Raw genomic sequence first — 12,894 nt, 5'->3', positions numbered from 1 at the left:
TTGCAGTAACATCTAGTGGTTTTATGCTGCACTGATTAAATACTAAAAGGAGACGGCACGTTATGTGAACTTAAATAAATATTTCATTTCATGTTCGTATCAAAGTTTATATTCTTATCAGTCTACATCTTTGCTGAAGTCAATAAAACGGTAAAAGGAGTCTGGTCAGCTCAACAGACTCTACATTTGATCTGTGTTAAACCTCATCTACTGTATATTAATTGTTGGTGATCGGTTTTAAGTCACGCTCTTGCATTGTGTGTGATTTAATTTTCTTGTGCTGATTATCTTCACTCTGTAATGTTTGTTTTGAAGAGATCCACATATGAATAAATCTTCACGTCCTTACGTCAAACTTGAACCGTCTGAGGCTGTTGACACAATCGCATCTTCAGATACGCGGCACTCACGCAGCAAAAAGTGATGCTAATCCATCTCCAGAGCACTTAGCAGTCAAAGCGTCCTGTGAGTCTGTTATATTCTCGCTCCCCGGCAGCGATGTCAAGCTGTGAGTGGGACTTGAGTTCGGCTGTCAGCTGTGGAGGAAAAAACTCAGACTGGAAGGAGGTGGAATAGCTGGTAGACACACTTCTCTCATTATCCCTTCTTCTAGTGGTAGCTTCAACTTGCCCCTAAGAGTCAGCTGTCAATCACAAACTGGGCATCAAGTCGGCAGGAGCCCACATTGAACGCAGCGCTCATCAAATCTGCCTGCGGGTGTGCAGAAAACGCCTATAGAGCCTGCAGCCACAGCCAGCCGCAATTAAAGTGCTGCTCCGGAGTGGGAACAGCAACTCGAGGCCACCTGAAGGTCAGTGAAAAAGCCAATTACCAGCTTGTCATACAGTATATTGTCAGCTAGAATAATTCTTGGAAACACAAGGGCTCTGACTCACCTTTGCACTCACAGCACAGACCCCAGTGAGGAGGCTGGCGTGTTCTCACAAGAACAAAAACTTTCAATTGGTAACTTCTGTTTTATTATTGTCGGGACAAACTAGAAAATGGAGGAAAAAAACAGCCCCGAGGTAAAACGTATGCACGGGGCCACAGCTCAGACCATGCAGTTTCATTTACACAACTCTCAAATGGAATAAAAGAGATTGATTAAAACTTACAAAAATAGAGCATTTACAAAAACATATCTACAGAGACAGTTCAGTGGCAAAAATGTGACTAGTTATTTTTTTTCCATTAATTAATTTCAAATCGACTCTTTCCAAGAAAGAAATGTACAATCAAAAAACAAAAAGAGACATTTCACAGTTTAAAGACGAGAGCGTGTCAGTTTGCAGTCTTTGGGACGGAAACCGTCGCTACACAGTAGTTTCATGTTTCCACAAACCAGTCTTAATACTGGCCTCACTCTCCGTGTTTATTAAAGGCACCGCTTGTCCATTTTCTTTGAGTGTGCCGCCATTTTGTGTGATGAGGTTGAGTCCGTATGACTTGGGTTGGCTTTCTAGTTCAGCGCCGCTCGGCTGGTTTACAGTACCAGAGTCTTTACTTGAGCATGACGCTGCAACAGAAGCGACGTGCTCAGTCTCTACTGTCACCACTGTCCCGTTCCCCAAGGTGTCGCTGCCGCCGCCGCTGCCTCCTTTGTCGGAGTAGCGGGAACGCCGCGGCAGGCTCGCACTGTCACTGCTGTCCTGCTGCATCTGGCTCTGATGCCTCTCCCTGTACGCCATGTAGGCCGCCCGTCGGCTGTTGCGTGCTGCTAAGTCATAGTGGTGGTGCCGCCTGTGGGACACACTCTGCACGCTGCCGTCCACGCTGGTGGGCACGTCGTAGGCGTACTCTCGCAGCACGGTGAGACGACTCGCTCTGTGTGCTCGCGCTCTGTTTTTGTGATGTCTGCTCGTGTGTCCGTTGGGGGCAGCTGTTGGGTTGTTGATGTTGTTCATTGGGCAGAACTGCACCTCAACTGGCGCCACGTGCATTTTAATTTCATTGTCTACTGAATGCTCGGTAAGGCTGTTGTCCAAAATGGCTGCACCGTTGGCTGTCACCGGGGCCGAGGTGGACTTGCACTGAGCTGCCTCTGCGTGAAGATTGGTCAGCTTGCTGCCGTGGGTGGAGTTGCGCACGCTCGGTGCGCTCTTATTCGTGTAGGAGGAGTCTGCACTGCTGTGGCCGCCCTTTGTTGACTCCCCGTCTGCCTTATTAGCGGATCCTGCAGTGGATGTCATCGCCACATCTGGCTGAGACAGAAGGACATCCTCCTGAGCAGAGTAGGCCCGCCTCCCAGAGCAACAGGCCTGGGACCAATAGCGACGCATATCCTGTCTGTTTGCGCAGTGATGTGCCAACATGAACGCCCCAAGTGCCAGAGCAGCCACGCCAAACAAGCAGGTAAAAGCCAAGTCATAGGGGTGGTCCTGCGATACAGCCATGGCGCCAAACACCCAGAGGGCTGCATACAGCCCTAACGCCCCCGCTGCACCCATGAGCTGGGCAGAAAAGGTGTGCTCGTTCTCCAGGGCGGACAGCGGCACGGCGTGGGGAGCAGACATCAAAGAGGACAATGCCTCGTGAGGGTGGAGCTGGAGAGCGAGTGGGTGGCAGTGGCCGCGTTCTGGCGTAGACTCGGCGTTGGCCGGAGTGAGATGCTGCTGCTCTTCGGTCGGCTCTTTGAGCTCGTAGCGGCGCTCTGGGTGGCGCCGCAACTGGAGCAGGATGCTGAGGAAGTACATGCAGTCCACAAAAATGATGAATCCGACTGGGCCGTAAAAAGCCCCGATGCTTGGCTCCCATGCCATCCAGCAACTGGAGAGGGAAAAACAAACAAGACAAATTAAACATTTTAAGATTCTTGAAGAGTTTTATTCTCATTATATCAAGATCTTTGAATTCTTAAATGTCAGCAGGGCTCATTAAAACAATACTTTGCCTCTTCATCTTAATTTGTCACTTTCATTATTTACTTCACAAACTTATGGTCTGCCTGTGAAAAACTTTTGCCTCTCATCTTTACAGTGACCGTCCCGTTATGTTTAATAACACAGGCTGGATTCATCCTGCTTGCGAGAGAAATTAATTAAAACTCAGAAGACTTCAGACAGACACAGGTCCAGATTTCTCAATTAGTCAGCCACATTGCACAGTCCAAACAGCTGCCACAGTAGAGAGCGGGCGGGGGGAGCTCGCTCTAAACTGGCAGCAGTTGCTCGTTGCTTGGATGCACATACCATTAATAGGCCTCCGTAATCAGAACTTCAGGGAATACATCTTTTCAACCCCCGTGAAAATATCCATTATTTACTAAAACAACGCGGTCTGGCCGGTCGATAACGGAGCCACTCTGTCCTCCTGAGGGAAGAACGTAAAAGTGCCCATGGGCTCGGATGCTGCCTTATTAAGAGCCATCGTCTTGATAAAAATGACGAAGCATTTCCATGAGCACAAACTGAGAAAAGGGAACTTTAATTGCTTCTTAAACAGAGACTACTTACTATGGCGCATTGGTCCGGCTTCCATAGTTTTTGATGTTAGCTGCTGCTGTGATGCCACACACAATGATGGGTATCCCTCCACCGATTAAGTAGAACCTTGCAGAGAAAGCACAGAGTTATTTCTGTGTGACTTATTGAAGGACAAGTTGATATGAACTGGACACAGAGGTTCAATACTGTGTAAGGCCTCTATACTGACACCATGTGGCCAAATAAATAATACATTCAAAATAAAATTACATATTACAGATTGACTGGGAATTGTTTGTCCATTAGTTTGTCTGTACCAGTGGTCAGATCTGTCTTCCTGTATCTTATAAAGTACTTGATGTGAAATTCAGGAAGTCCAGAGTCAGTGGTGGTGGTGTCATACCTCAACATAGGCCGCGGTGGCGGTGGAGGCTCATCCAGCTCCTCGTAGCGCTTGGCCTTGCGTGTCACCTGTTTGTAGATGTTGCGTGCGGTCACGCCGACCCACAGCGCTGTCGCCAGAGTAGAATAGTGCAGCAAGATGCCAACCTACAAGAGACCACACCATTGTATGTATGACGTTTACTGCAACAAATGAAATGTTATCAGACACCTACAATAGAGTTGTTTACGCTCCTGCTGTGTTGTGTGATTTTTTTAACAATAAAACCCTGGAGAAATTTAAATGGTCGTTCCTTGAGCATTTTCCAATCAGCCATATTCAAACCTGATATCAACTTGTGTGTCTTAGGTGATCCGATCACAAGTGGACGGCTCAAATTCGTCCTGGGCCACATTTCAAGACCCCCGACTCCACAACAAACATCCTCTGACCTGCTACGTATTTATAATGACTGAAAATATTTTCACATTCATGTCCCAGACATTGATTCACTTGTGGAAGCCCACTACAATTTCAGCATTGATTTTTTTTCATCCAGGTACTTAAAAAATGAACAAGTAATGTGTCTCATTGCACCACACACCATGAGAGGTGGTGTACAACTGCCTCTAGCTATGGAAATGGTAGCCTGTATCTTTCCTTGTATCTTTTACTGAGTTTCCCCCACTTTTATGAGTGGAGTGAACTTAGCCGAGGGCAACTTCTGCAACTTTTTTTCCCCCTTGAAAACATCCAAAGCGCTTGTTCACTTTCAACTGAGAGCAGACGTAGCAGGGGTGTTGAGCTTGTGCAGGCGGTGTACACTCACTGCTTGGCAGACGCTTGCGTGGCGCGTCTGATTGATGCCGCCTACAAAGACCCCACAGGTGAGGGAGATGTGGAAGCAGAGGTTGACCAGCATGTGCCAAAACTTGCGGCTCACGCGGACAGACCTGGAGATTAACAGACATACAATACATCACAGGATTAACAGAAAATTGTTGGTTCTATCAAGTTATTTTGAATGATTTTATAATTTTTATACATCTGAGTCTGGAAAAACTAAATATTCTCAAACTGTATTTAATTATTCTGCTTGTTTAGAATATTTGCTCCCATATTTTATGGGAACAGGTCAACTTCATTTTTGCTATTCACATTAATTACTAGTTACAGTAAATCTTGTGTACTAGGTATGAGTAACTAGCAAAACATGAATAATCAAACAGCAGTGGGCAGAAACTCTTACCTGTGGTGATAGATGTAACTAACAATGATGGTGAACAGACAGAGGAGGAGGATAATAGTGGTGGCGTAGATGACTGGGTGAAGGGGCTGGATACTTGGAGAGAAATGCTCCACACTGCTGAGGTCCTGCAACAGAGAAGAATATTTATTACACCATGATAAGACTCAAAATTCATTCATTAGTTCTTTATATAAACACACCATTGTTTTGGTTATTATGATTAAAATTATTTCAATACACCATCTAATGCTGCTTTGCTGTTCTCTTAATGAACACATGATCCCGAGGAAGAACGGCCCGGTCTTACCATGAGCAGGCCGTAGTTGCCAATGGAGTTGCAGGATATGGTTGTGAAATTGTCGTGGTGGCTCAGGATGTGGCAGCCGTCGCTCTGCCATCCTCCCTGTCCTCCCACCAGGCTCACGTTCCAGTTAGCGGACATGGGATCTGAGCCACGGGCGAACCGCCGCAGGGTGACGTTAACAGGGGTCCGCAGAGCATGCAGGGACATGCCGTCTACATGCCAACACAGACAGGGGGCATCAGTATAGACACAAAAACGTATATCTTATCTTATAGTGAAATGTTCTATTTCACCTGAATAGCTATTTGGTTTCAGTGGCTCTATGTGTCAGTGATTTCTCGGATTACTCACCTATTTTGGCCATGATGACAGGGGTCGCCACACTCCTCTTCCCTCCATCCTCCAGTTGGGAGGAGTTACCAGTAGAGGGGAAGAACTTGCCATTGCGGAAGGCGAGTAGGTGGAGCTTGTAGACTGTGTCCTCTGCCTGCCCGGGGACTGCAGCCTCGGTAAAGAGAGACTGAGGAAGCTGCAGGGAAGCCTCTACAACCGTGCTCTATAGAAACAGTGAAGTAAGAAATAATATAATAACATATTTACAATTTCTTGATATGTTTTGCAGTTAAGGAATTTGGGATTATATGATCCTATCAAACAATCTAAATAAAGTGCTAACAAGGCGTAATTATCTCTGGTGGGAGCTGACCTTGTGAAGGATGCTCGAGAAGGAGCTGGTGGTGTTACATTTGAAGGTGAGCTGGCTATCCTGGTTGGGCGTCCGCTCAGGGCTCGGCCTCTGGAACAACATGCAGGTCATGCCGTTCCAGTCGTTGGCCCTGACTGTGTGGGCCTCGAGTGCTATGTTGGGCGATGGCTGCGAGGACAAAAGGAAAAAAGTGGATTATGACACAAACCCTCGTAAAACTAAACATTCAAGTGCAATCCCATCGACGAGACTAACCAGGGAGAAGGCTTGTGCTGTTGCCAGACGGTAGACGGCGATCTTCTGGAGACAGGCAACGATGCGGGAGCAGGCCATGGCTTCACGCTGAGCCATCCACAGCACCCTCTCGTCGGCCAGCATCACGTTACTGGCCATGCTCAGCATCACCTCACCAAGCTGGGATACAACAGAGAAACTTAGCAGAAGCTCAACACGACACACTGGAGCAGAAACACAAGACATGTGAATGTGTTCAGCCGGCATCTTGTTTGAATCAAACAGCACTAAACACATGCTTGAGGGAGATGCTCGACACGGCTCTTGAGACGATTGGAAACACACGTCGAGACTGGTGCCGCCCGACTAAACTTTAAAATCTCAGCGTGACTTGCCTGCGGCACTTACAACGTGCTAGCTCCTCGCTTCTTCATTAAAAAGATGTTACTTTGTTTGAATTTGTTGACCTCCAGCTGTGCCGCAAGTCATCAAAAGACATCCTTTCTCATTAAACAACATGACATCAAACAGATGTCGAGCATTAATCTGTTCGTCTTTCGACAGGGTAAGACATGAAATAAATGCGTCACATTCCAACGTCAACGTAGGCTCGTAAAAAAAAAAAGTGTGTTACACAAGTTTTGTAACTTAACTCTGATATTAGTTTTACAGTGAACAAGACCACTGCAGTACTTACATCTTTAAACTTCTCAACAAACTTGCCAAACTTCTCAATCATCTCGGCCACAAAGATAATGTCCATCTTGTCGGAGAAGTTGGCGGCATCGATTGTGTAAACCAGCAGACGTTGAGCCCTGTGAACCACATTGGTCTCATTCAGAGGCATCTAAAGGAGGATATAGGAAAAAATATATATTAGGTTTGAATGTCGGCTGTGCAGTTAAGGGCAGCTCTTATGTTCAAAGACAAGCAAAAGATAAGACAGAAAGCTGAGGAGTGCAGGAGACAATTAACACATGTCATATTGGAGAATAATGGACCTGGTTGATGACGTAGAGAAATCTAGTGACATCTTTCTGGAACTGGCAGCGGGAGTAATCGTCCTCCGCCCACAGCCCCTCTCGATCACAGAAGCGCCATGCCCGCTGCTCTTCGCCTGAGCTGCCCGAGTAGGTGCCTGCACTCGATGAGAGTTTGTTGCAGGGGAGGTAGGCTCTGATCCCCGCCAGGGTGCGAGGCCACCTGGAAAGAGTCAAACACAATCAGTCCTGCTGTTTCTGATCCACTTATTTTCTGCTGCTGTCAGGCTTGCATTGAATGTCCCATGTGAGAACAAAGCAGGAATGTGCGTGTTGATGATGTTTGGTTAAATCCCAGGGTGAAAAAATACACAATGCAAAACACATCGAAGACACTGACAAAGATGTGAAGAGATCTTTTGGTGATAAGGCCAAAGATGTGCTGTAAACAAAAACCCTCTATCTCTGCGGTGGAATCAATACGTTATGTCCTGCCTCCCTGCATGGTGCTCCACCCCTCACCTGAACGCTCCGCAGATTTCTGTGTTGTTGGGAACGTGTCTGGGAATCTCCTGCTACGTTTTTTGTATGTGAAAGTCAAACCCCAGAGAAAGTCTGCAACCAAATTGGCAGAAATTATCTGGAGTACATGTCGAAGAGCGCCTAAAAGGCGTGAAGATATATTACAAACAGCAGTGTAATGTTATACTTATAGCTGAAGCCATGAAGAAATTCTCATGTTCAACCACAAGGGGGAGCCACAGTGCTTGATATGACAGCAAAGGAACATTCAGCGGTAAATGCATTAAATAAACTTGCACTCTCACTTTTTTGAGAATGGATGAGTGTATCCTTTTAGTTATTCAGTTTGGAAAAACATGAGCTCAAATGAATAAATAGAGAGTTATTGAAGGAGTCGACAATATTACATTTTATATAAAATACAGGCTTTTACAAAGGATGCAGTTACACTCAGTTCTAAGATATTAAACCAGGAGCTCTTTTTCTGACTGACCTGAACTCTCCCTTGTTGTTGGAGACACGTTCCGGATCACAGTACTTGGCAGAACTCTCCAGCACCACAATGTGGACGGTCCTGGTTGTGTTGCCCCTGCTTGTTCGAATGCGGCACTCCCAGTTCCCGGTGAAACCAGGCTGGATGTTTGAGATGTTCAACACACTGATGTGAAAAGATAAAAATACAAAGATAAAGATACAAATCAGACTAACTTTAGAAATGTTTGCCAACCTAACAGAGATTTTATATCATGGAGCAAAATCTACCTGTTTATAAAGCCTTACAGGAAATGAAGACAGATTTAACAAATCATACCTAGCAATCAATGAGCAGTTCTGCACCATGCGCTTTTCGATGAAGATGCCCTGGGCAGCGTCTGGCTTGACAATGCGGCCGTTCTGGTACCACAGCACCTGCATGTCCTCGGCCACGAAGGAGGCCTGACACTGGAACGGCAGGCTGTCACCCTGGAAAACCACCTGATGCTGGGACGGAGTCAGCTGGAAGGAGGGCAGCTCAAGCGGAGCATCTGAGGAAACGAGGGAAAGAGTCACATTTTGTTCATATTTGTCACAAGTCATTTTCAACGCCATTAATTCTGGATGTGATGCCATTTCATTTCACAGTTGGCCCCTTTTGGACACATGGGGAAGCAAAAGCAGCATGTTGAATTCTCAAGTGCTATTTGTCATTCATGTCAGGCCACTGGCTCCCGCTAGATCTATGCAATGTATTTCATAATTCCTCAGTGTGGCGAGTGCCAAACTGATAAGACGTGAGCAAGTACAAACAAAGGCCTGGGCAGCCCTTCCCTTATCACTCGTGTCATTGCACAAGCCCCGGTTCCCCAGACACCAGCCTCACTGATACCAAAAGAGAGAAATTAAAGAGACAGTGCAACATTTCTGACAATGCAATCCGTGGAACTACTCAACATGAATTATTTCAGCCTTTTAAAATGTCTGCGATTGGACAAGCGGCACAGAGATCTGATGAAAGATAACATTTCAGAGGGGTGTATTTAGGCTGCGTTACATCTTTGTATGCAGATTTAAGTTTAGCTCAGGTGTGTGTGTGTGTGTGTGTGTGTATGTCCGTACCACAGGTAAGGAGCTCCGGTCTGACGGAGGTAATCAGCTGACCCTGAAGAGACTGCGGGTAGGAGCACTTGGTGTTCTTGACGGCAATGTTCTTCTCTTTGATCCAAGGGAGCAGCCACAGAAGGTTGCAGTCGCACAGCAGGTAAGGTGTCTGAAACTCCCTGTGGATAAATGTAAAGAAACACACACACACACACACACGAACAAGGGGGATGTCAGTTTGTGATTGGGCGCTAACTAATATCAATGTAGGTTATTAGTTTCCTTGATGGATAACCCTAATTTTCCTGTCATGTTTTATGGCTTAATCACAGTTTTATTTGCATTGCTGACAGATGTTAAATATACAGATGTCACATACACACTGACGCCTGCGTGTGATTTAAGTGCAGAGCGAAACTGGAACTTACAGTGACTTGAGAGACACCAGGCTGTCAAAGGTCCCCTGAGCCAACGAAGAGAACATGTTCCCAGAAAGGTTCCTGAAAATACAAAAAGAAAGAAATGTTGTTTCTTTCAAACCAGAACACGACAAAGACATTATTATATTACATCCATAACATGACTTACAGTCTGATGAGACTGGGGAGGCCCTTGAAGATATCTATGTTCAGACAGCCGATGCTGTTGTTGGACAGGTCTCTGAAACGCACACAGAAAAAACGATTTCCTGGTTTATTTCTTATTTCAGAAATAACACATGATAACTATAACCTTTAAAATACCAACAATCAGTGAGCAATAATAAGGCTGAATATGTTTTAGAGGAAACAGCAAAATGTGGCAAAAGTTGCCTGGACACGAAAATGTTTATTTCTTCTAAAGCCAAGTTTAACAGAAGCATGTTGAGGCAAAGAGCCTGAATATTCAGCTGACAGGTTTACAGCGTTCAAGGTGATTCTCAATAATGTGTGTGGGTGGGCCTCAAGGGGATCCTCCGCATCAAAGACAGAGAAACACTTTGGGAGGCGATTAATCACTTATTATTAATGTCAAACACGTCAAAAAGTGTGTGTTTCTCCTCTGGTTGTGACCTGACATGATGTCTCTGGCAAACATCAGACACAAGAGTCAGAGGCTCCTGACGCCTCGCGAAAGGACCGAACATGGAAAAGACTGATCCTTCGTCTGTGAATTACACCCGGTGTGCAAACATGAAGTGAAACGGCTGCAGAGAATATTTACAGGCAGCTTTGATACAGTGGTTCACCCAGCTAAGGGGCCAGGAACACTCAAAACCCACAAGCAGAAATGTACAAGTCCAATAACTGAGTAGTGTTTGGATATCTTATGATTGACACGATGAAAATAATGATATGATTAACACAAAAAAGAAGAAACGTTTCAGAAACACATATAGCTGATTCTTTCACGTTTTGGTTTTTAATTTGTAAAATGTCTCTTTCGGCCTGTACATAACAATCAGTAAAAGACCTTTAAATGTAAATTTTCCAGCAAGGTTGCTGCTGCATTCTCACATGAGCTAACTGGAATATCATCTGGGCATTTTATCAGGCAAGAAAAGTTCTGCAAAATGTCTTGGACTTAAGTTTAGGTCTGAAAGCAGCAATGACAGTTCAAGGTGGAAGAAGCTTGACAGTAGCTCCAGCACACGACCCTCCGTGATCCAACAACTGAAAAGTGCCAAGAAAGAGCCTGGGAGAAAAGACAGAGCTTCACCTCAAACCACCACATGAACTGTATCCCGCGGTGTTTCAGGAATGTGATACTGACAGAAAGTGTTACCAGGAAAATCCAAATCACTGCCTGGCATATGCTAACATTCGAGCATTTATGTAATTATTGGTGTTGGTCCTCAAGGTACCAGCTGCGGACTTTACAGTGTGAGGTTATTAGTTCCACTTGGAAGAAAAGAGAAAGACGTTTCTTTGCAGGCTCGCCAATTTGTGCAAGCGCTGTGTTTCAGATGAAGGATAACACAGGGAGAAGTGAAGGGTGGAGGGGGCTCCCCTAGCAAGAGACATACTTTTATCTCACTTTATCGCCTGGATTCAAATACTAGAGTTACAGCTACATCAAGGGACTATGGTCAATACTTAATAACATTTGTGAACAAATATCATATATTTCCCCTGTATGGCTTTAGAGCTATTACCCACAGTGCTATCCTCTTTCCATCTGCTTTTACTAGTCGATGAGTGTTCATGACCAAAGACTCATCCCAAAAGTGTCTTTTATCCGCGGGCATGTGGCAAGTTAACAGCACAGAGGACTGCTTCACTGCAGTGCTTCGGTTGTTGTGGAGGATACGAGGAGCAGAAGCAAAAATAGCCCCAATGTGATTAGGCTCCAGTCTCAACTGTTCAGCTGTTGGTGGAATGCAGAGTAAAGACGGCAGAGGCCTGCGGGATCCATTGGATTTGAGTGTTCTGTGTTTTACATCTCAAACTGTGTGTGAGGCGAGTTACAGGAGACACAGGTGTGTCTTTTCCCTGAGGGTGGAAGTACACCTTATACTCACAGCTGATGATTTCTACATGTTTTAGATTTTAACTGGATGTGGATATCTTTTTAATATTGATCAATGAGGGCTGCGCAAAAAAATGATCAAAAAAAGAAATATCTTAAAATATATTATGTGGCATTTGTTATTAAAGGTACCACCCAGCCTTTGGAAACAGTCTCTTCTCAGGGTCTGGACCGAGGTTTCTCTACAGGAGTCATAGTGATGTCATCAGGGTTACCGCAGTTTGGGATCAAGGCTTCCAATTTCAGAAAGCACTGCACATGACACTGAGATTAAAAACTGGAGATGGTTTGGGAAAAGCTGGAATTTAGGTGCCAACAAAGGTCAAATAAAACAGGCTATCCAGTTGCATTATGGGAGATGTAGAATGCAGTGTCTCTGGAGTTTTTCTAATACTAGAGAATTAAAATTTAAAATATCTTGACCACTGTTTTTTCTCGGTTTGGCAGATATTTCGGATATCTGAAATTTTTTACTACCCAAAACATCTTTATCTATTGCTCTAGTTTGCATATAAACTAGAATTAATTGTTTTCTTTCTGTATGTATCTTGCTCAGTCAGTCGAGAGGTGAGGAATCTGAATAACAGACGTCCCCCTAAAAAGCTGTTTAATTCAACAAGATTAATGTCTGATGTGTGGAGCCCCTTTTATCCCAAACTTCTGAAGCCTTCTTTTTAAAGTGCCCCCTGTCACCGCTCCCTGACAACACACAGAAGATAAATAGGTTCTCCAAATGGCATATCTTGAAAGGAGAAGAAAACTAATTAGGCAACGCTGAGGAGGGAGGCGGACGCACAGATGGAGGAAAATTAGCTTGGCCAGAGTGGAGTCCAGGATAAAGACAAAAAAAGAGAAAGGTAGAGGAGCATGAGCCAAAGATGTGTCAAATTAATGTGAAAACACGCAAATGTGTACTTTTTATTCATTCCATTCCAATTTTCCAAAAAGTTGAAAAAAAAATAGGGTGGATGTGTTGCTGCAGATGCCAGCGCCTGATGTAGAGCTT

General features: G+C 45.0%; 1 protein-coding gene across 1 annotated transcript in view; it reads right to left on the bottom strand.

Annotated features, from left to right (window-relative positions):
- Nucleotides 1-963: 963 nt before the first annotated feature.
- The window catches only part of adgra3 (adhesion G protein-coupled receptor A3), a 28,530-nt gene continuing 16,599 nt past the window's right edge, over nt 964-12,894 (bottom strand). The window contains exons 4-19 of the mRNA XM_020095733.2: nt 9,969-10,040; nt 9,809-9,880; nt 9,399-9,559; nt 8,614-8,827; nt 8,296-8,460; nt 7,302-7,503; nt 6,998-7,147; nt 6,322-6,480; nt 6,067-6,234; nt 5,712-5,916; nt 5,364-5,572; nt 5,057-5,181; nt 4,637-4,760; nt 3,829-3,974; nt 3,456-3,551; nt 964-2,769 (exon numbers count right to left, since the gene is read on the bottom strand). Of these exons, the coding sequence (XP_019951292.2) occupies nt 1,317-2,769; nt 3,456-3,551; nt 3,829-3,974; nt 4,637-4,760; nt 5,057-5,181; nt 5,364-5,572; nt 5,712-5,916; nt 6,067-6,234; nt 6,322-6,480; nt 6,998-7,147; nt 7,302-7,503; nt 8,296-8,460; nt 8,614-8,827; nt 9,399-9,559; nt 9,809-9,880; nt 9,969-10,040 (3,721 nt within the window). The 3' untranslated portion in view covers nt 964-1,316. The remainder of the gene's footprint in view (nt 2,770-3,455; nt 3,552-3,828; nt 3,975-4,636; nt 4,761-5,056; nt 5,182-5,363; nt 5,573-5,711; nt 5,917-6,066; nt 6,235-6,321; nt 6,481-6,997; nt 7,148-7,301; nt 7,504-8,295; nt 8,461-8,613; nt 8,828-9,398; nt 9,560-9,808; nt 9,881-9,968; nt 10,041-12,894) is intronic.

The sequence above is a fragment of the Paralichthys olivaceus genome, chromosome 22, assembly GCF_024713975.1.
Source record: "Paralichthys olivaceus isolate ysfri-2021 chromosome 22, ASM2471397v2, whole genome shotgun sequence".
Taxonomy (NCBI): domain Eukaryota; kingdom Metazoa; phylum Chordata; class Actinopteri; order Pleuronectiformes; family Paralichthyidae; genus Paralichthys; species Paralichthys olivaceus.
The sequence above is the reverse complement of the archived record's forward strand: the minus strand, read 5'-3'. Positions and strand labels throughout refer to the sequence as shown.